The sequence below is a fragment of the Canis lupus genome, chromosome 1 (assembly GCF_011100685.1).
Source record: "Canis lupus familiaris isolate Mischka breed German Shepherd chromosome 1, alternate assembly UU_Cfam_GSD_1.0, whole genome shotgun sequence".
Classification (NCBI taxonomy): domain Eukaryota; kingdom Metazoa; phylum Chordata; class Mammalia; order Carnivora; family Canidae; genus Canis; species Canis lupus.
The window spans coordinates 106,101,000-106,120,564 of NC_049222.1; the positions used below are offsets into that span (position 1 = coordinate 106,101,000).

The 19,565-nt window shown below is 51.8% G+C and overlaps 2 protein-coding genes across 13 annotated transcripts in view; one reads left to right on the plus strand and one right to left on the minus strand.

The window, feature by feature from the left end:
* Positions 1 to 759: 759 nt before the first annotated feature.
* LOC484342 (cytoplasmic tRNA 2-thiolation protein 1-like) lies at positions 760 to 4,902 on the minus strand. The gene is made up of 3 exons (XM_038525538.1): positions 4,725 to 4,902; positions 2,761 to 3,305; positions 760 to 1,346 (listed from the first exon to the last, which is right to left on the minus strand). The coding sequence occupies exons 2-3, from the start codon at positions 3,266 to 3,268 to the stop codon at positions 760 to 762; spliced, it is 1,095 nt and encodes a 364-aa protein (XP_038381466.1). The 5' UTR covers positions 3,269 to 3,305; positions 4,725 to 4,902.
* Positions 4,903 to 5,311: 409 nt separating this feature from the next.
* LOC476397 (beta-1,4-galactosyltransferase 3-like) overlaps positions 5,312 to 19,565 on the plus strand; it is a 29,460-nt gene continuing 15,206 nt past the window's right edge. For 3 of the 12 annotated variants that reach the window (XR_005354482.1, XM_038527979.1, XM_038527978.1), the window contains exons 1-7: positions 12,455 to 12,537; positions 14,233 to 14,513; positions 16,022 to 16,257; positions 17,444 to 17,631; positions 18,179 to 18,301; positions 18,454 to 18,555; positions 19,023 to 19,110. Coding sequence is in view for 9 of the 12 variants with exons in the window: in XM_038527979.1 (XP_038383907.1) it covers positions 12,470 to 12,537; positions 14,233 to 14,513; positions 16,022 to 16,257; positions 17,444 to 17,631; positions 18,179 to 18,301; positions 18,454 to 18,555; positions 19,023 to 19,110 (1,086 nt within the window). In the remaining 3 variants the exon portion in view is untranslated. Of the gene's footprint in view, positions 5,464 to 7,777; positions 7,969 to 12,454; positions 12,538 to 13,425; positions 13,547 to 14,232; positions 14,514 to 16,021; positions 16,258 to 17,443; positions 17,632 to 18,178; positions 18,302 to 18,453; positions 18,556 to 18,635; positions 18,898 to 19,022; positions 19,124 to 19,565 lie in introns of those variants that run through there. The other 9 variants (XR_005354481.1, XM_038527971.1, XM_038527975.1 and 6 more) reach the window with 8 other exon arrangements.

Here is a 19,565-nt window from a genome sequence, read left to right on the forward strand (position 1 = left end):
GGAAACTGAAGACCAGAGAGGTCAAGTCACTGACTGAGGCTCACCCAGCTCTGCCTCCATAATTTGAGGTCTGGGGAGCCCACCCAGCTGCTCCTCATGCATCACACAGAGACACCAGGAGAGATTCAGGTGGGGGTGGGGAGCAAATCCACTGTTTTGAAGAGCTTTAGGCGCATATCTGCGTGTGAGGCTCCAATATTATCTGTCTCCAGCTAGGTGACCTCTGGCCAGTCACCTGACCTCGGGCAACAGCCAGTGAGATTGTGGTGTGGATGCATCTGCAGTATGCACAGCACTCAAAGATAAGCATCCTGATTACTGTAAATGAGAGAGCCCATCAAGGGAAGCGGTTTTGCTTTACCCGCTCCTGGCAAACATGACACATAGTGGGTCCTAAAGGAGGGTTAGGACTCTCCCGAGCATGCCCAGAACCTGGCAGAGTACTAGGCAAGCAGCCCTCTAATTTCTACTGGCTCTGGAATGGAAGGTTGTTCAGTTCTCTCCTCCCTGACACCAGTCCAGGCCCCCAGCCCCTCCTCCCTCACACCCTGGAGTCCAGGCCCCCAGCCCCTCCTCCCTCAGATCTAGGGGTCCCTGCCTCCTCCTCCGTCCTCCCTCACACCCAGGGGTCCCTGCCCCAGCCCCTCCTCCCTCGCACCCAGGAGTCCTGGCTCCCAGCCCCCTGCTCCCTCCTCCTTCCGACCCAGGGGTCCCGGCCTCAGCTCCTGCGGGGTCAGCGGGGTCAGCGGCCTCCCGCAGTCACACCGAGGCCTGGGCGCAGCGCCCCTCACAGGCCGCCCCGCACTCCCCGGCGGCGGCGGCGGCGGCGGCGGCGGCGGGGCCCGGCGCCGAGCGCGGGTCTCTGCGAGGCGGGGGCGGCCCCTCCTCGTCGCGCCCCTTGCCGATGGCCAGCCGGGGCCGGCCGCGCTGCAGGCCGTCCAGGAGGGCGCAGGCCTGGCAGAGCGCGCGGCTGGCCAGCGCCCCGCAGCGGGAGCAGGCGCCGGGGGGCGGGGGCCGCGCGGCCGGGGCCAGGGCCAGGCGCTCGGCCGAGTGCACCAGGTCCAGCGCCGCCGACGGCCGCGCCGCCTCCAGGAGCTTGAGCAGGTGGCGCGCGTGGCCGCGGAAGGCCTCGGGCGCGTAGACGCACTCCTCGGAGAAGTAGTCGAGGCGACGGAAGTGCGCGTACAGCACCACCTCCTTCTGCGAGGCCAGCTGCAGCGGGCGGCAGCGCGGCAACGCGCCCCCCTCGCCCCGCGAGCCCAGGCCCCCGCCCCGGGCCAGCCGCCCCGCGTCGCCCCGCAGGAAGTTCATGAGCACCGTCTCTGCCATGTCGTCGGCGTTGTGGCCTGGGGGAGAGAGGGGGAGCCGGTGAGGTGGGGGCGCACCGCGGGGCAGCCGGGCGGGGAGACGGGGAGGGGCCCGGAGACCAGCAGGGAGGGCCGCACGGGGCCATGGAGACCCCTGGGCGCCCCGGGACAGCCAGGTGGAGGCTGACGGTGGTCACAGTGAGAAAGAAGAGGGGAACACACACAGGTTCCCGGGGAGCAATTCGGGGTGCCCTCATCTGGCACCCACTTATCACCATCCCCGCCCGCCCTGTGCTAGTTGCCTTTTCAGGAAGGTAGTAAAAGTGCTTTAGGCTACAAACATTTCAGTCTCAGAAGTGTGCTTCACACTGCACAGGAGCCAAAGCAGCATTTAAGTTAATGGAGACTCTCAAGTGAGCCCTTGCCCCAGTGCCTCTGGGAATGCACATCACGGCATTCAGAAAGACCAGGGAGAAAGGGAATATTTACACAACAATCACCATAAAACAAGCTAAATCTCTTATTCTGCATCTTATTATTTTATACTGGAGCCTGTATAGTCCAGACAGTAGAACACTGGTGTTCTTAGGGCTTCTTGAATTGGCACACTAACCCTTCTCAGGGCCTTTGCATAAACTGTTTCCTCTGCTTATAATCTGCCCCTCTGTCTGCCTTTCACTGGTTACTGGGTGGCCTTCAGCTCACTCTAGATGCTTCCTAACCCCTAACCCCTACTCTTCTTCCTTCAACTGGATGCTTCTATTAGAAGCTGGCAAAGTCTATGATTTTCCCAGTAGCACTTCTCAGGTTCTAATTATACGTGTGAGAGAAGAGCAGGAAGAGATACCGTCTAGTGCAGCATCACAATGGCAAACATTTCTGCAATATCTACTGGTTTCCGGTCTCTGGTCCAAGTGCTGCACACATAACCTAATTCCCAACAACCCTAGGACCTCAATATTATTAACAACCCCATTTTACAGAAGAGGAAACTGAAATTAGGCATTGCTCTGGGCTTTGTAGCTTACAGGTACACAGTAAGTGGTCAAGAATTATGTGTTGAAGTGATGACCAGGAGAGAATAAGGGTCATCACAGAGGAGAGGCTGACAGAAAAAAAGGAATTCAAAGACAGTTGTATTCCAGACTACAGTTGGCTTCTGAAGGGTGGGACCACTTCATTCCCCTTCTTTTGTGAACGGGGACACAAAGAATGTCATTTTTTCTTAATGTAGGGAACCAAGCCCCTGGAGACTACCCCTCCACCCTGCAGCTGCCAATGCCATCGATCACAGTGACTCAAAAGCTGGCCGCGCCCATGCCAGGCACGCACCTTCAGGGGGCACGCACATCCCCTTCCCCATGTGCAGCTCCTCCCCCCAGGGCACACCCAGCGGCTCCTTCACCACTTAAGGGTACCCCCTTTGCCCCTCGGCCGCAGGGCCCGTGCTCACCTGTCACGATGTGCGTGGCTCCCACGAGGCGCGCCCCTTCCTCCAGCGCACGGCGCCGCAGCACCCCGCAAAAGGTGCAGCAGGCGCGGCTGCGGCCGGAGCCGGCGGTGCTGCGGGCCACCGCGTCCATCGTCCAGCCCCCGAAGAGGTCCGCGTAGGCCACGACGGTGAGCGGGAGGTCCCAGAGCGCCGCCTGGCGCCGCACGGCCGCCAGCGCCGCGTCGCGGTAGCCGCCGATGCCCTCGTCCACGGCCACCAGGCGCAGCGAGACGCCCAGGCGCGGCGCCAGTTCGCGCAGCACGTGCGCCAGCACCGTGGAGTCCTTGCCGCCGGAGGCGCCCACGGCCACTACGGCGCCGGGTGGCAGCAGGCGGCCCGCCTGCACCGTGTGCAGCACCTCGGCCTCGAAGGCGGTGCAGAAGCAGGCGCCGCACAGCGCTTGGCCGGAGCGCGGCCGGCGGAGGGCGGCGCGCGCCGCGTGGCAAGAGGAGCACTGCGGGGCGGGCATCGCGGGTTCCGGGCGGGCGGGAAGGAGTTGGCTTCTCCTGGACAGGGAGAGCGAGAGGCAGGTTACATGCGGATTCCGATTTGCGGGGTCGTCGCCTCCGGAGAGGCGGCCTGGATAGCGCTGAGTACACCCATTGCCTGGAATATTCTCCCAGCACTTGTGCAGGCTTGGCACCTTCAAGTCTCAGGTTAAGCGTTCATTATTCACTCATTCATTCATTCATTCATTCATTCAACAAGTATCCATTCATTGCCTCCCATCTACCTAACATGTGTTAGGCACTGGGCCAGCAGTGATCAAAATAGGAAGGGTTGCAGGCAACAAGTTTAGTGGAGGAGCCAACCCATGGATAAATAAATAACCAAGATACTTTACAAATATAAGAAGTAATATGAAGGAATTATCCTCTGAGCTCAGGCTAGAAGGGTAAGGAATCAGGCATTACATCAAGGTGGGAAGAATGTTCCAGATAGAGTTAATAGCAAATGCAAAGACCGAAGAGGCAGGACCTGTGTTCAGTTTTTTGGAAAGTGATTTATGGCTGAAGAGGGGAGAAGATCTAGGCCTTGGAGGTTGGCAGGGTGAGGAGCTTAGATTTTATTCTGGATGAGATGGGAACCATTGGATAGTTGTAATCTGTGCAGTGACAGGATCTGATTTATATTTTAACAAGATCCTGGGGCTGCTGCTGCGCGCAAATAGAGGGTGGAGAGTAGCGAGGGTAGACACGGGCAGACCAATGAAGAGGCTCCTGCAACAATCCAGATGAACAATAATGTGGCTTAGGACTGAGTAGAGGCAGTGGAGGTGGAGAGAAGTGGTCTGGATCTCTTCTGGAAATAGAGCAAGTGGGACTCGCACAAGAGTTGGTTGAACGAGGCAGTAGGTGAGAGAAGCAGGGGGCTGACAAAGGTTCTGGCTTCAGCACGGGGAAGAACAGGGGACCATTTCGTGGGGAAGGAGGTGGAAGAGGGAAGAATAGGTAAATACTGTGCGAGCCAGAGGTTTAGGCCTCTGTAATTCTGTCTGGGCATGGTAAGTTTTGAGGTCCTTTGCTCTGGAAGTCCTTCTGGGACCCTGGGCTGGGTCTGGCGCCTCCGCTGGGCTCCCACGGCCGCCTGACGCTCCCCCAACGCCGGCCCCGATCACTCTACAACTATGCAGGTTGTAACCAGGATAGAGGAGGGTGCGTTGGAACCGTCCTCAGGTTGCGGGATGGAAACGAGGGGTCAGAACCGAGGCAGAGTCCAAAGCGGATCAGCAGGGACACCAGCTGCTTAGGGCACTTCCGCCCAGAGAGTCGCCAGAGATTGGCGCTGGGGGATCACGGAGAGGAGTGCCATGTCTCCAGGGACACCTACCGGAATGCGTGGGAGAAGAATAGGAGATCCTCAACTCCTAACACTCTAGCACTACAAAGGGCCAGGATCGGCCCATCGAGGAAGGAGGCACTCACGTGAGCAGAACCCGCGCAGGAAAGTCCAGGCTCCGAGAAAACGCGGAAACGGTGAAGGGACTACGACTACCAGAAGGCTTTGGGTTTCCCTGCCTACGACTCCCAGGTGCCCTTGGGGCAGTTTGGCCCAAAGCTCCTACAGCTCGGAAGCCAGCTGGGCCCACACCCTGCGAGCCTCGCAGTGACGTCATGCGCGCCGCCCACGGCTCCTCGGGTGCTCCGGGTCAGTCCGGCGCGTCTCCGGCTGCGCCTGCGCAAAAGCAGGAGCAGGGGCCTGATTCCCGTGTCCTGCAGCCCGCTGTGCACTTCATTCTAGAGAGGGAATGGTTGCCTTTTCGGTTTTCTGCCTTTATGGGAGTATGATAGGGCTTGAGGTGCGGGTGGAGAGTTGTCAGGGTGGAGGGGAGAAAGGGAATAGGGGTGCGCAAGGGAGAGGCAGCGCGACCGCGGCGTAGATTGCAGGGATGGGGCCGCGTCGCCCGGGGCACAGGGTGGGCTTCTCCGCGCGCCCCCACGGTCGTGGGAGTGGGCGTGGGCGCGCCAGCGAACGCGGTCCAGGGCCCTGCGGCCGGCGGGCTGTGCGGGCGCGGAGCTGACCCGAGCGGTTTGCGCTTCGCCACGCGCGCGCCAGGCTCGGGGCGGGACCCCGGTGAGCAGTTACCCGCAGGCGTGGCTCAGTGACAAGTGCGCGCCCCTCCGGGCTTGTGGGGTTGAAGGCAGAGCTCGAGAGAGAGGGCAGGTGAGACCAATGAGGGTTGGTCCCAGGGTTAGGGTGCAGTCTCCCAGGAGTCAGCACCCTCTCCCCCCCTCAGCCGCTTTGCAGCCCCCAAACTGCCCTCCTCCTGAGTGTTATTTCTTGTCTCCCCCTGTGAGACCCTCGATAGGGAGGATTGAGAATGAAGGGTGATGGGGGACATTTGGGTGTCCGAAGCTGTCACGAGGGTTGACCCTCGGGGACACTGGAGTGTCAGGCCTGGCTGGAGAGATACAGATGACCAGCTGTTAAAAGTGCTGCGAGCCAGGACATGAGGGATAGAATAGCACTTGCTGAGCAATTGGCATGTGCTCCTCCTCCGTAAAGTGGAGGTTAATAACAGAATGTGCCTCACAGACTGAGTTAATATGAGTTAATATGGAAAGTGTGTGTTCACCAAACAGTAGACTTTCATCCCATTTATTCTAATGACTGGGGACAGCTTCCCACTGGTGACCAGGCTTAATTTTTCTCTTAAAGAAAGGAGTGAGGTGAGAATGTCAAAACCTCAGGCAATCTACTGAGAGTCTTTAAGTCACTCCTCAGCTTGGGGGTGGTTTTGTACCTCAGAGAACAGTTGGCACTATCTGGAGACATTTGTGGTTGTCACAACAAGGAAGCAGGGAAGGATGTGACTGGCGTTTGGTAGGTAGAGGCCAAGGATGCTGGTAAACATAGTGTGTGCAGGATGGCCTCTCACTGCAACAAATTTTCTGGTTCAGAACAATAGTGCCAAAGTTGAGGAACCATGGCCTAAGTGGTATTCTGCTGTGCTGTACTTTGGTTTTCTAACCCCACAACTAGTATACAAATTTAGGTGGTTCTGTGTTGGTTTTAGTCTCCTGCTTTGCAAGTCTCTTTCACTATGTATTTGAGCAGATCTTAACACCACCCACACACTTTGTACTGAGAAATTGACAGAAAGGTTTATCTCAAACTGGACATCATTGACAAAAAGAGGATGTGAAAGCCAGCCTGCCAGTTGACTCCCTGTGCCACTTGCTTAGTTGTGTGACCTTGAGTAAGTGATGAAAAGTATGTGCTTGAGTGTCCTCTGCCTAGTGGAGATGATAATAGTGTTGTTGGGTTAAAGAAGTAACTGAGTTAACCTCTGTAAAACATTAAGACCAGTGGTTGGTGCTTAGTAAGTGCTTGAGGCCGGGGTGTTCTGGTTCCTCATGTCACTTCCCTGGCGCAGCAGTAATTGGTAATCCAGTTGAGAGCTGGACCAGTCCCACTAGTCCTTAGTGGCCATATTCACCAGTGTGTTGGCACAGTTTGGACAGAGGTATCTCATGGATGCTTTGCAAACATTTTATGTTTTGTTTGTTGCAACACAATATTCCAGTGGGAAAGACTGTAAGTTGGTGTCAGGGGCTTCTGGAGAGGGCAGGAGAATGTAGCTTCTCATCACCTGCAGGGTAAGTTTGAGTCTCTCAGCTTGGTGTTTGCAACCAGGCCCCTGATGACTTTTCAGCCTCCTGAGCCTCTGGCAGTTCCCCCACAATTGCCAGTGAAGTAACTTTTCTGCCAGGTGTTTACACGTGCCATCCTCCCTTCCTGAAGACCCTTCTTCACCCCTCCTCCTCACCACACTGATTCCTATTTCTCATCCAGGTAGCCACGTGGATGTACTCCCTCTAGAAAGCCTGCAGGACCTGTCCTCACTTGCACTGCATTAATAAACCATCTCTGGGCTCACACAGCCCCTGGTCCCTGACATTGTCAGAGGCCCTGTCACCTTGGGCTGTGGCTATCTGTGACTTTCGGTGTCTCTTTGTATTGGGAGCTCCTTGAGAGAGGGCTTTAGTTGGATTTGCACCTGGGTCCCAGCATCCAGGCACAAGGCCAGGTACAGAGCAGGCAAGGCTTTCAAGGCCCTTCCTGAGCTGCCCCTAGCCTGCCCCTCTTTTCTTGTCTCCTGTGATTTGCGCCCCAGTGAGCACAGAACCCAGGAAGTTTGCCGTGTGGTATGGTGGTTAAGAGCAGAAGCAACTTGGTTCAGATCCTGGGAGTACCATCCTAGTTGTGGAACTGTGGACAACTTACAGTTTCTCACCTGTGAGATAGAAATAATAATAGTAGGGATTCCTGGGTGGCTCAGGGTGTGGTCCTGGAGTCTCAGGATTGAGTCCTGCATCGGGCTCCTGCATGGAGCCTGCTTCTCCCTCTGCCTGTGTCTCTGCCTCTCTCTCTCTCTCTCTCTCTCATGAATAAATAAAATTTAAAAAAAAATAATAGTACAGCCCTCATACGATGAGAGCACTGGTTCTCAACCTGACATGATTTTGACTTCCAGAGGACATTTGGTGGAGACATTTTTGGTGGTCACAGCTGGAGTTGGCGGATACTGGCATCCAGAAGTGTTAGAAATCTCTAATACACAGGAGAGCCCCTATAGCAAAGAACTAACATGCCCAGAATGCCAGTAATGCTGAGACTGAGAAGAGGGAACATTTGATGACTGCTTAAAACAGCTCTTGGGCCATAGTAAGTGCTCCAAAGATGAGAGGTACCATTACCACCATGATTTAGGCACACCGGGCTCTCTGGTACCTCCATCTCTCTCTGCCTAGAGTGCCTTTCCCTCCCTGGGTATGGGTGGCGAATGTCTGCTTATCCTTCGGGACATACCCAGAATGCTACCTCTTTGGGGAAACCTTCCCTGAGCTCTACCACCCTCATCCCCCAAGACACCCCCAGCCAGGCAATGGAAAGAACTTCGGAGTTGCACACACACAGGCTTGGGCTCAAATTCATGCTCTTTTTCTTTTTTTAGATTTTATTTATCTGAGGGAGCAGGAGGAGGGGCAGAGGGAGAGGGAGAAGCAGACTCCCTGCTGAGCAGAGAACTGGATGTGGCACTCAATCCTGGGACCCTGAGATCATGACCCTAAGCCAAAGGTAGATGCTGAACCAACTGAGCCACCCGGGTGCCCCTAAAATTCATGCTCTTTTCTTACACCTGAGTGACTTTAGGCATCAATATCCTTACTTGTGAAATCAAAGGGTGGCTTTGGAAATGAAAGGCCCACAATGCGTTAGTATTCTTTTAAGATCAAGACTACCTTTGTGGATTATATTAGTTTATAAAATCTAAAAGCTTAGTATTGGTTTAGGTTAGGGAAAATTGTTGTTTTTTTTTTTTTAAGATTTTATTTATTCACGAGAGACAGAGGCAGAGACAAAGGCAGAGAGAGGAGAAGCAGGGTATATGCAGGCCGCCTCACCCCCCCTTCCATGTGAAACTTGATACTGGAACTTCAGGATCACACCCTGAACAAAGGCAGGCGCTCAACCACTGAGCCATCCAGGTGTCCCAATTAGGGGAATTTGTTAATAAATATTTTAAAATAAGATTTGCTGTAGGAGGGACACCTGGGTGACTTAGTCTGTTAAGTGGTTAAGCTAAGTGTCTGCCTTGGGCTCAGGTCATGATCTCAGGGCTCAGCAGGATGTCTGCTTCTCCTTCCCCCTGCCCTCTAGCTCACTCTCCCTCTCTCTCCCTCTCAAATAAATAAATAAAATTAAAAAATATATATATGCTGTGGGGATGACTTGGTGGTTCAGTCTCAGAAAAGCATCCAACTTTTGATCTTGCAGTATAAGGTTGAGCCCCACGTTGGGTACAGAGATTCCTCAAAAAATGAAAATCATTTAATAAATAAGATTTGCTGTGAGATTAGAAACTAGCAAAATTGTCTCAATCACCAGGAGAGTTGAGAAAAAAGCTATGTGCTGTACACATGACACCCACATCTAATAAGTAAAGACTCAAAAGTGTGAACACAAGAGGAGAGGAAAAGACACTGGAAAACAGCACAAAGAAATCTAAGTTCAGCTACAACCACTAAACAGATTTTTGAGCCAAAACGCACTGGGAGTAATAAAGTGTGTCATCCCAGATGAACAAGGAATAACCAGGATGATCAAACAATTCTAAACTTGGATGTACCTAACAAAACAGTCTCCAAAGAAATAAAACCCAAATTAGCAGGATGAGGAGGAGAAACTGACAAATTCTAGAAGCACTGCGATATTTGAATATAAATTTCTCATGAATTCATCAAGCAGACAAAAAACTGTAAAGCTATGGAAAATTTGAACAAGACGAGTGGCACCTGACATTTTTCAACATTGAGGTTTGTTTTGTTTTGTTTTGTTACTCAGAGGTGGAAAATGTTACACATTTTACAAGGTGATATGAGATGAAGATTGGCTGTTAATGGGATAAATATTTTATGACATGACTCAAATAGGCTTTAAGTACCTAAGAGAAAAATGCATACCAATTCTAAAATTGGGGTTCATAAATTTTTACCTGGATATTTTATCCAGTGTAACTTGAAAAACTTGTCCCTGAAAACATTGTGGTTGAATTTTATTTTTTTATTTTTTTATTTTTCTTAAAGATTTATTTATTTATTTATGATAGACATAGAGAGAGAGAGAGAGGCAGAGACACAGGAGGAGGGAGAAGCAGGTTCCATGCTGGGAGCCCAATGTGGGACTTGATCCCGGGACTCCAGGATCTCCCGGGACTCCAGGATCGCGCCCTGGGCCAAAGGCAGGCGCCAAACCGCTGAGCCACCCAGGGATCCCCGTGGTTGAATTTTAAATTAACTCCACTAAACTCTCATGCTGTGGTGGTTCTGAATACAGAATGTCCCAACAGGAACCTAGCATCACCTTAAATGAGTAGAATAGAAATACATTCCCATGCAGGAAGTTGTGTATACATACACACCCCACTTGGAAGACCTCTGCTACATAAAACAGGTTCTATATACCAGAATACATTTCTTACCTTCTTGGAGGTCAGGAAGTTTAGGGATTGCCTTAGAGTGAACACAAAATCTGACCTGGGGCAGGTATTTCTGAAGCTAACAGATCCAGCTTTAAAGATAATTTCCGGATGAAAAGAAAAATTGGTTTCATTCCTAAAGAAGAAACTCTTCTTTTCTTTTCTTTTCTTTTCTTTTCTTTTCTTTTCTTTTCTTTTCTTTTCTTTTCTTTTCTTTTCTTTTCTTTTCTTTTCTTTCTTTTCTTTTCTTTCTTTTCTTTCTTGATTTTGTTTATTTCAGAGAGAGAGAGCATGCATGAGCAAGGGAGGGGCAGAGGGAGAAGCAGACTCCCTGCTGAACAGAGAGCCGGACATAGGACTCAATCCTAGGACCCTGGATCATGACTTGAGCTGAAGGCAGATGCCTAAACCGACTGAGCCACCCAGATGCTCCAAGAAACACATTTCTAATATTAGAATTTCTTTGGAATGAGGGGCTTCTAGATGGTTTGGTTTCAACACCTTCCCTCTTGTTGGCAGTGTATTTTCATTCTGGAGAGTATGGACCTTGGAGGGCCAGTAGTGTATGGCAGGTCAGCCTAAGATCCCCTGTGCTTCTACCTTTCCCTTTTCATGAAAAGAGACCTAATGAGCCACAGTTGGGGCAGAAGATGCTAGGCATTGTCATCCTCAAACCACTGCCACCCTTAGTCTGACTCAGAAGACAGAGCTGGGGTGCAGGCATGTGTCAGGAACCCACCAGGAGGAATGGACAGCTTCCTAGGGGGATCCATGGGGAGACTCCTTGGGGAGACTCTGGGGCCTCTGAGGTCATGTAGGCTCTTAAGGGATGTACACATATCACACGGCAGTCAGAAAAATATTGCTTTCCCCAAATGAAAATATAACTTATTATGAGACTTGGAAACGTGTCAGTTGGAAAATGTGGGTGTACTAATTTGAATCTTGTAACATGCATGGGGGTTCCTGCTACTTTAAAATGTCGGGCTTTTTTTTTTTTCTTGAAATCTTAAGTAACTTTGGGAAACAATGTGCAATTGATTTTATCCTACCTTGCTCACCTTTCAACAGTAGTGAAATGGACTCTATTTTTTGAGGGAGTAACAGGAACACACTCATGCTTCTTTTTTTTTTTTTAATTTTTATTTATTTATGATAGTCACACAGAGAGAGAGAGAGAGAGGCAGAGACACAGGCAGAGGGAGGAGCAGGCTCCATGCACCGGGAGCCCGATGTGGGATTCGATCCCGGGTCTCCAGGATCGTGCCCTGGGCCAAAGACAGGCGCTAAACCGCTGCACCACCCAGGGATCCCCACTCATGCTTCTATACCTACAGTCACATGATTATGCTTCCCCCAATTTCTTTTTTCAAATCATTGCTCATAATTAAATTTTCTCCACCAGGAGCCCAAATGACAGTAACACTGTGTCTTAAGTCATAACCCCTGTATTTGCAATAGGGATCAATGATAAAATAAGGAATCAGAAGATAATTGCTTTGTTGCAGTCTACAAAACGTGCCTGTCACATTTCCTGTGAAGTCAGAGGGGTCCTTTTTACTGGGCTCTCCAGGAGACAAACCACACTTTCCATAGTAGTCCTTCCTGTCCTGCACCAGGAAAAAGAAGTCTGGACACTGGGTGTCTTAACACTGGGTGATGTGTGTCCAACACATTCCCTTTGTTGGTGGCTCCACAGAAACCAACAGATGCAGCCGACTCCTGTGTGAAGAATCATGCTCCTGAGCACACATATGCCATGGAAGGCTCCTTGCTCCTCCAAGCTGCCGAGGAAGGGGAAATAGAGTCACCATCGAGGTTCTGCTGGCACCTCCAAATGTTTACAGAGCAGCTGGACCCTGGCTGGGGTGGCCGACTCAGGAACGATCCACGCTTGTAGCATTCACCGCTGGGAAATAGGGATTAGTATGAGCCCTGCTGTTCTCATCAAATACATTCATAAATTGCTGCTGCGCCAACTCTACCAGGACCTTTCAAAGACTGGTTTTTGGTCCCAAAGTGCATACCAAGTCCAGCTGAGCTCCCTGAGGCATACTTTTTAAAAATATTTTATTTATTCATGAGAGACAGAGACAGAGAGAGAGAGAGGCAGAGACCCAGGCAGAGGGAGAAGCAGGCTCCATGCAAGGAGCCCAATGTGGGACTCGATTCTGGGACTCCAGGATTATGTCCTGGGCCGAAGGCAGGCGCCCAACCACTGAGCCACCCAGTACCACACCCATACTGAACACCCAGTACGTTCCCCCCGAAACATACTCGACAATCCGTTTTCTCCTGTTTGTGTGAACAGGGTGCATTTCCACCATATGTGGGGGTTTCTTCTCATTTTGATGAAAAGAAGGGCATCTGAATTTGAAATGTCACTCAAAAGTCTGTGTGGTATTCTATGAAATAGCGCTCCTTTGTGATCTGGCTTTTCAGCTGAGAAGCTGAGAGACATTCTACCTTCAGGTAGTTTTTTCTTATTCCTGCCTCACAACAGAGAATTTGCTACTGAAATTGGGATTCATATCTCCATGCTCCAAAATTGAAGGGTTTTCTGCCCCCAATCCCATACTGTCTTGTCCCACATTTGAGATATAATACTGAGCCTATTTCTGTAATGAGATAATTTTCTGGTTTGTCTGAAAATTTGCTCACCAATTTAGTGACGAGGCCTCCAGCCTGTGTATGACTGTTCAGTGCCCTTTGATTCTCTCCTTGCCTACCTCACGGCCTTTCCACCTGCTCTTCCCTCTGCCCAGCCACCCAGAAAAGAGATAGCCTCCCTCTGTTTCTTTCCTTTCCATCCATTTCCTGCTCCACCCCTTTCGATGTGTAGGTTTTTATTGCTCTCTGAAATGACCTGTTTTCTTGCCTGTCCTTCCCACCAGAATGAGGGTTTCCTGGGGAGTAGAGGTTTCTATTGGTTTTGCTTGTGGCAGCTTCGTTGGTTTGCTCAATAATCCTGGCACAGAAGTGGTTCTTAGTAACTAGAGATGAACAAACACTCAGCCCTGGTGCTGGGTGATGCTGGGGACCCAGGGCTGAGCTGGGCCGGGGCCTGCCCCATTCCCAGGTGGGTGAGGGAGGGAGATGACGGAGGAAGATCTGGACACAGATCATTCCTGGTCTGGTGGCAGAGCAGTGACAGCAGAGATACAGGAGACCAGGAGAGCTGACGCAGAGAGGGGAGGATGTGGAGAAGGCTCCCCAGTGAGGGGCTCTGACGGTGGCTGAGCATGAGCAGGAGTCTATCAGGTGGTGAGTCATTCATTCACTTACTCATCCTGTGCTCGGAAATGCCGGGGACCCAGAGATGAGTCAGTCCTGAACCCTGTTCTCTGCAAACTCCTACTCTGATGGGGGCGGTTGACAGGACAGCCACAAACCAGGATGATTAGACCATGGTGGAGACGTATAGAGGCTGCATAAGCCTCTAGGAGCTACCAGGTGCTCATTACAGGAAAGAGAAGGGCACCCAGAATAAACAGGAGTCAGGTCCCTTTCATACAGGGTGCTGGAAATATGAGCAGACCTGGCACAATCTGGAATAATGTGCAGCCAGGTCACATTGCACACTGCACATCCTAGCGCAACAACCCAGTGAGCCCAAACCCGCTGTAGGTCCCATTTCACAGACAAGGACATTGAGCCTTAGAAAGATTGAGTTGCTCACCCAGGGGAGCAACCAGCCAGGGTCCACTGTGATCACGGGGCTTGGAGGGGACCAGGCGGGAAGGGATGAGGCTACAGATGTGCCCGAGTCAGGTTCTTCATGCAGGTGGCACAGCCTTGAGCAGCCTTGCTGTTCTCTCACCCTGACCTCCCCTCCCCTGTGCAAAGACAGTCAGGGAGCGGGTGGGTGCAGGGCCCTGGGACTGAGCTACATGGGGCAAAAGTGAGGGGTTTGCAAGATGGAAAGAATGACCTTCTGTTTCCTTCCCCAGCATGGAACAACAGAGGGGGCTCCTGTTATTATTTCTGGGGGTACAGCTGCTGCTTATGGGGGCATTCCTCTACCAGAACCGCCACCGCCACAGCTTCACCTCCTTCTTGCGCGTCCTGATACAGGACAGGCCAACGGTGGGAGAAGAGTTGCCCTTTCTGGTCTCGGTCTCTGCTGCGCAGACCTCTTCCCAGGACGTGTACACCAACCTCAGCCAGATCCACCCTGTGGGCGTTAGTGAGGAGGACCTGCCTAGCTGCCCCCTCATCTCACCTTACATCAGTAAGCTTGTCAGAATATCCTGTCCCCCCAACCCTACCTCAGGTTTTGGGGAGCTAGAAAGACTCCTTTGGGGGGGTAGGGGGGGATCTAGAAGCAGCAGGCCTGGCACTGATGACCCAAGGGTGACAGCATGTGTACTAGTCATCTGTGGCTGCATCATAACGAACCACCCCAGAACTCTGTCTTTAAACAGTCATCAACTCTTTTTTAATTATTATTATTTTTAAAGATTTTATTTATTTATTCATGAGAGCCACAGAGAGAGAGGCAGAGACATAGGTAGAGGGAGAAGCAGGCTCCCTACGGGGAGCCTGATGCGGGACTCGACCCCAGAACCCTGGGAACACAACCTGAGCCAAAGGCAGATGCTCAACCACTGAGCCTCCCAGGTGCCCAACAGTCGTCAATTCTTAATGTGTATCTGGGTGGGGAGTTTTGGGAAGGGCCCAGTTGGGCAGTCGTGGTCCAGGTTTTTCACACAGTTGCAGTGAGATATGGCTGGAGCTAAAAAAGCAGGGGGTGGAAGCACTCCCACTCTCTCTCTGTACATGATCTTAGAGCCTCCGCAGAGCCCTCCCAGTGGGCTCGTTTGGGCTTCCTAACAGTATGGTGGCCTGAGAGCTTAGCCGGCAACTGCTAGCTTAAGAGCAAGTGTTCACATAAAGCAGGCAGAAGCCATTTGGCCTTCTCTGATCTGGTCCCAAAAGCCATGTAGTGTCACTTCTGCCATACTCCATTCATTGAAACTGTTATAAAAGCCCACCCAATTTTAAGGAGTGGGGACATACACTCACCTCTCCGTGGGAGGAGTATCAGAGTCATGTTGTAAGAAGGGCATTTGGGTAAAGAGATACTGTTGTGGCATCTTTGGAAAAAAATATGTTCTGCTACAGAAAGGGGGAGGAGCCACAGCTGGGGCTGGGTGGGTGGGCAGTGGGGCCCTTGGAAGAAGGTGCTGGAAGGAGCAGTCTGAGGTGCAGGGAGAGTGGGTGGCCTGAGAACCACCCCAGGGGAAACACCCTTAAAACAACAGAGAGGAAAAAAAAACAAAAAAACAAAAAACAAAACAGAGAGGTATTCTCCCATAGTTCTGGAAGCCAGAAGTCCAAAATCACGGTGTTGACAGTGTTGGTTCTTTCCGGATGTTCTGGAGAGAGAAACCATCCTATGCCTCTCTCTCTCCTAATTTCTGGTGGTTGTTAGCAATCCTTGGCTTTCCTTGGCTTAGAGGCACATCACTTTAATTTCTGCCTCCATGGCCACCTCTCTGGGTCTTCACATGACCTTCTTATAAGGACACCAGTTGTTGCATTTAGGGCCCACCCAAATTCAACATTTCCACATTTTAATCACTTACATCTGCATAGACTTATTCCCAAGTTAAGGTCACATTCTGAAGGCTGGTGGACATGGTTTGGGGTGGGGGGTACATGATGGAACCCAGTACAACTGGGTTGTGGGGTTTCTAGGGGATCCCCTTGACCATCCATGGTACTTACCTCTCTCAGATGGCCCCTTGAAGGTGATGATCCCAGAGAACTTGACAATGGAGCAGGTGGTGGAAAAGAACCCGCTGGTGGAGCTGGGGGGCCAGTACCGGCCACCTGACTGCTGGACACGTCACCACACAGCAGTAGTGGTGCCCTACTATGGGCAAGTCCAACATCTGCAGCACCTGCTCTTCCATCTGCACCCCTTCCTACAGCGCCAGCAACTGCACTATGCCATCTACGTGGTGAACCAGGTGCATCTGGGGTGGGGAGGGGCAGAGGCAAAAAGACCCACAAGGTGGGTCTCCAAGCACAGCTGTGGAGAGTCACGTCAGCATTTGGGCCAGAGAGTGGCTGGTTGGGGGCTGGATTTATGAGTCAAGAAGATCTTGGGGGAAATTAGAGGTGGGGCTATAGGTTTGGTCTAGACTGGCTGAGTCTGGGGTTGGCTCAAGTGGCTGTCTGGAAGACTCAGTCCCACGGAGTCTAGACCTCCCTGAAACCAGGGCTGGCCAGGTTGGGCAATGAAGCTAAGTGGTAATTTAAAGCACTGGGTTTAGGATCCCTTTGGATGCTTGTTTGAATCTCAGTCTTGCCTATTACTACCTGTGTGGTCAGAGTGTGGGACCATCATCCATCCATCCATCCCATTGTCACTCATATAACTATGGATAAACTTGGAGAACTCAGTGTTATGGTTTTTTCATTCATGAGACAGGGATGATAGTAACCCTTCCATCGCTAGGTTGTGGGAAGCATTGAGTTAATGACTAAAGCAGTGAGGTCAAGGCCTGGTACATAGTAGGTACTTAGTGATAAAGCTAATGATGATGGTGATGATGATGATGGCAATGATGGTTTTGATGGTGGTGAGGATGATGTTGATGTGGTGAGTGACGGAGGTGATATGAGGTTGTGTTGATCGCCTTGGAGATGCTGAAGATGATGGTGCTCATGCTGGCAATGAACATAATAGCAAGTGTTGATGGTAACAAGGTGGTGATGAAGGAGAACATGATGATGGAGGAAGAGGAGGGAGAGGCAAACCCTGTCATGGTTTCTGAGCATCAGATCCATTCTTTGGTAGGGGCAGAAACAGATGTAGGTGGTCCCTGCTCACCCTAACCCCTGCCTATTGAAGGGAGGTTTATGGTCTCTTGAAGGAGATAATCCTTGAGAATCCTGCAAATGGTTGTGGACAGAGCTGAGGGGCTGGAGATACAGACTCTGCCTAGGATAGGGGGTGAGAATCCAGGAAAAGTCTTCCAGGAGAGGTAAACTTTGAACTGTGCCCTTGTGGATAGGTCTGGGTTTTGCAGCTCCAGTGGGAATAGGGCCCAAGCAGAATGGCACTGGAAAGGGGGAGCAGATGGGCCTGACAGGTGGGGGAACACTCCTGCCCACTGGTGAGTGAGCATGGAGCATCTCTGTCCATCCCAGGTACACACCACTGCCTTCAACCGGGGCAAGCTACGCAATGTGGGGTTCTGGGAGGCCATGCAGGAGGAGGAATGGGACTGTGTCTTCTTCCATGATGTGAACCTCCTCCCAGAGGATGACCGCAACCTCTACATCTGTGACATCTTCCCAGCCCATGTGTCTGTGGCCATTGACAAGTTCAACTACAAGTAGGTGGAAGGAGGGGGCCTCCTGGGGGAAACCATAGTCAGACCCTGTGCTTCCCTGGACTTCACCCTGCCCATCTATAGGGTCTAAGCCTCGATCCCTGGAACTCAGGTGGAGAAGAATGATGGGGCCCAAGGAAAAGTCTTGTAGACAGGGAAGAAACTTCCTTTTAGATGTGGGTGTTAAGGGTGGAGGTCAGTGACTGGGTCATGGTGGAGGTCAGAGAAGGAGAATGTGTGAAAGAAGGGGCTGACTAGGGGACAGGAGAGGGTTATCTTAGGGTCTGAGGAGAAAGGGCCATCGAGGGGTCACAAGGTGGGCCTGTCAGATGATTTAGGGGAGGAGATATCCCAGGTCAAGTGAGGGCCCACCTCAGGGGGCAGAGGAAGGGTTACTCCAAGATCAGGGAAGGGGGTACCTGCGGGGTTAGGGGAGAGGTGATCACAGGGGTGAGTTGGGAAGGGTAAACTCAGAAATAAAGCTCGGAGATCCTGGCCAGGACCCCTGTTGCCTGAAACTCCTTATCCCCAACTCTCTCTGCCTCTCCAGGCTACCCTACCACGGCTACCTTGGGGGCGTGTTTGCTCTGCGCCCCACTCACTACCTGAGGATAAACGGCTTCCCCAACTCGTACTGGTACTGGGATCATGAGGACCATGACATCGCTGCTAGGTGGGGGGCCCTGCTTGAGGAGCCTAGCATGGGGCTGCAGGTCCCTCCATGGTGTGGGGGACACTGGCCGCCATGGCCTGAAGGGCTGGGTGTGTGGCATAGGGACCCTATCAGAGTCAGGCTTCTGGCTTCCCTGCCCTCTCCCTTGTAAGGCTGCAACTGAGCGGGATGCTACTCTCACGACCCCATCTGCTCTTTGGCCGCTACCACATGCTAGAGGGGCAGGACCCCAGCCACCAGCAAAGCCCCCAGAGGTAAGTTGGGGTTGGAGGTAGGATGTCCCACCTTGGGCAGTCACTAAGTCCTGGGCTCACGTAGCTGCCCCTGCCTCCAGCCCTGGCCTTCTGGCCTCAATCCACCACAAATGGCAGCAGGATGGCATGAACTCGCTGGGCTACAGGCGGCTCTCCAAGGAGCTGCAGCCCCTCTACACCAACCTCACCGTGGACATCAACTTCCCAACTTCCCAGCCCTAGCAGGCCCAGTGCCAAGGTGAGGGGGAGCTGGAGGCTGGAACAGAATCCCCAAGACCAGGGCTGTAGGGCAGTCCTCCCAACTGGTTTCTTATTAAAGTTTATTTTACTCACTTCTGTCAACCTTTATCTCCACCCTTTCATTTTCGCACATTCATTCAAAGTCCCACTCAGATTCCCTGGTTCTCTCCAAGTGTGCAGCACACACCTGCCTACCCATTCATTTCTCACAAAAACTTCTGCGACAGGCACTGCTGGCATCGTCCTGTGAGGATGGTTGAACAGTGTTCACCCAACAGAATACCATGCAACCAGATGCAGCACGAAAAGAACAAGGTACACGTGTATGGTATGATCTGCTATTTATTTTTTAAAAATATGAGACAGAGAGAGAGAGAGAGAGAGAGAGAGAGAGAGAGAGAGAGAGAGAGAAGCAGGCTCTTCACAGGAGCCCGATGTGGGACTCAATCCCAGATCCCAAGATCATGACCTGAGCCAAAGGCAGCAACACAACTGCTGAGCCACCTAGGTGTCCCTGCTATTCATTTTTAAAAAGATTTTAATTATTTGGTATAGAGAACATGCAGGATGCCTGATGCAGGGCTCAACCCCAGGAACCCAGGGATCATGGTCTGAGCAGAAGGCAGATGCTTAACTGACTGAGCCACCCAGGCGCTCTGATCTGATATTTATAAAACAGAGTTCCAACACAGGTATAGGATTATGAGTGAGTACTGAATGTGGATGTCAGATACTAATAATCTTCTATAAAAGGCCAGATACAATTTTCG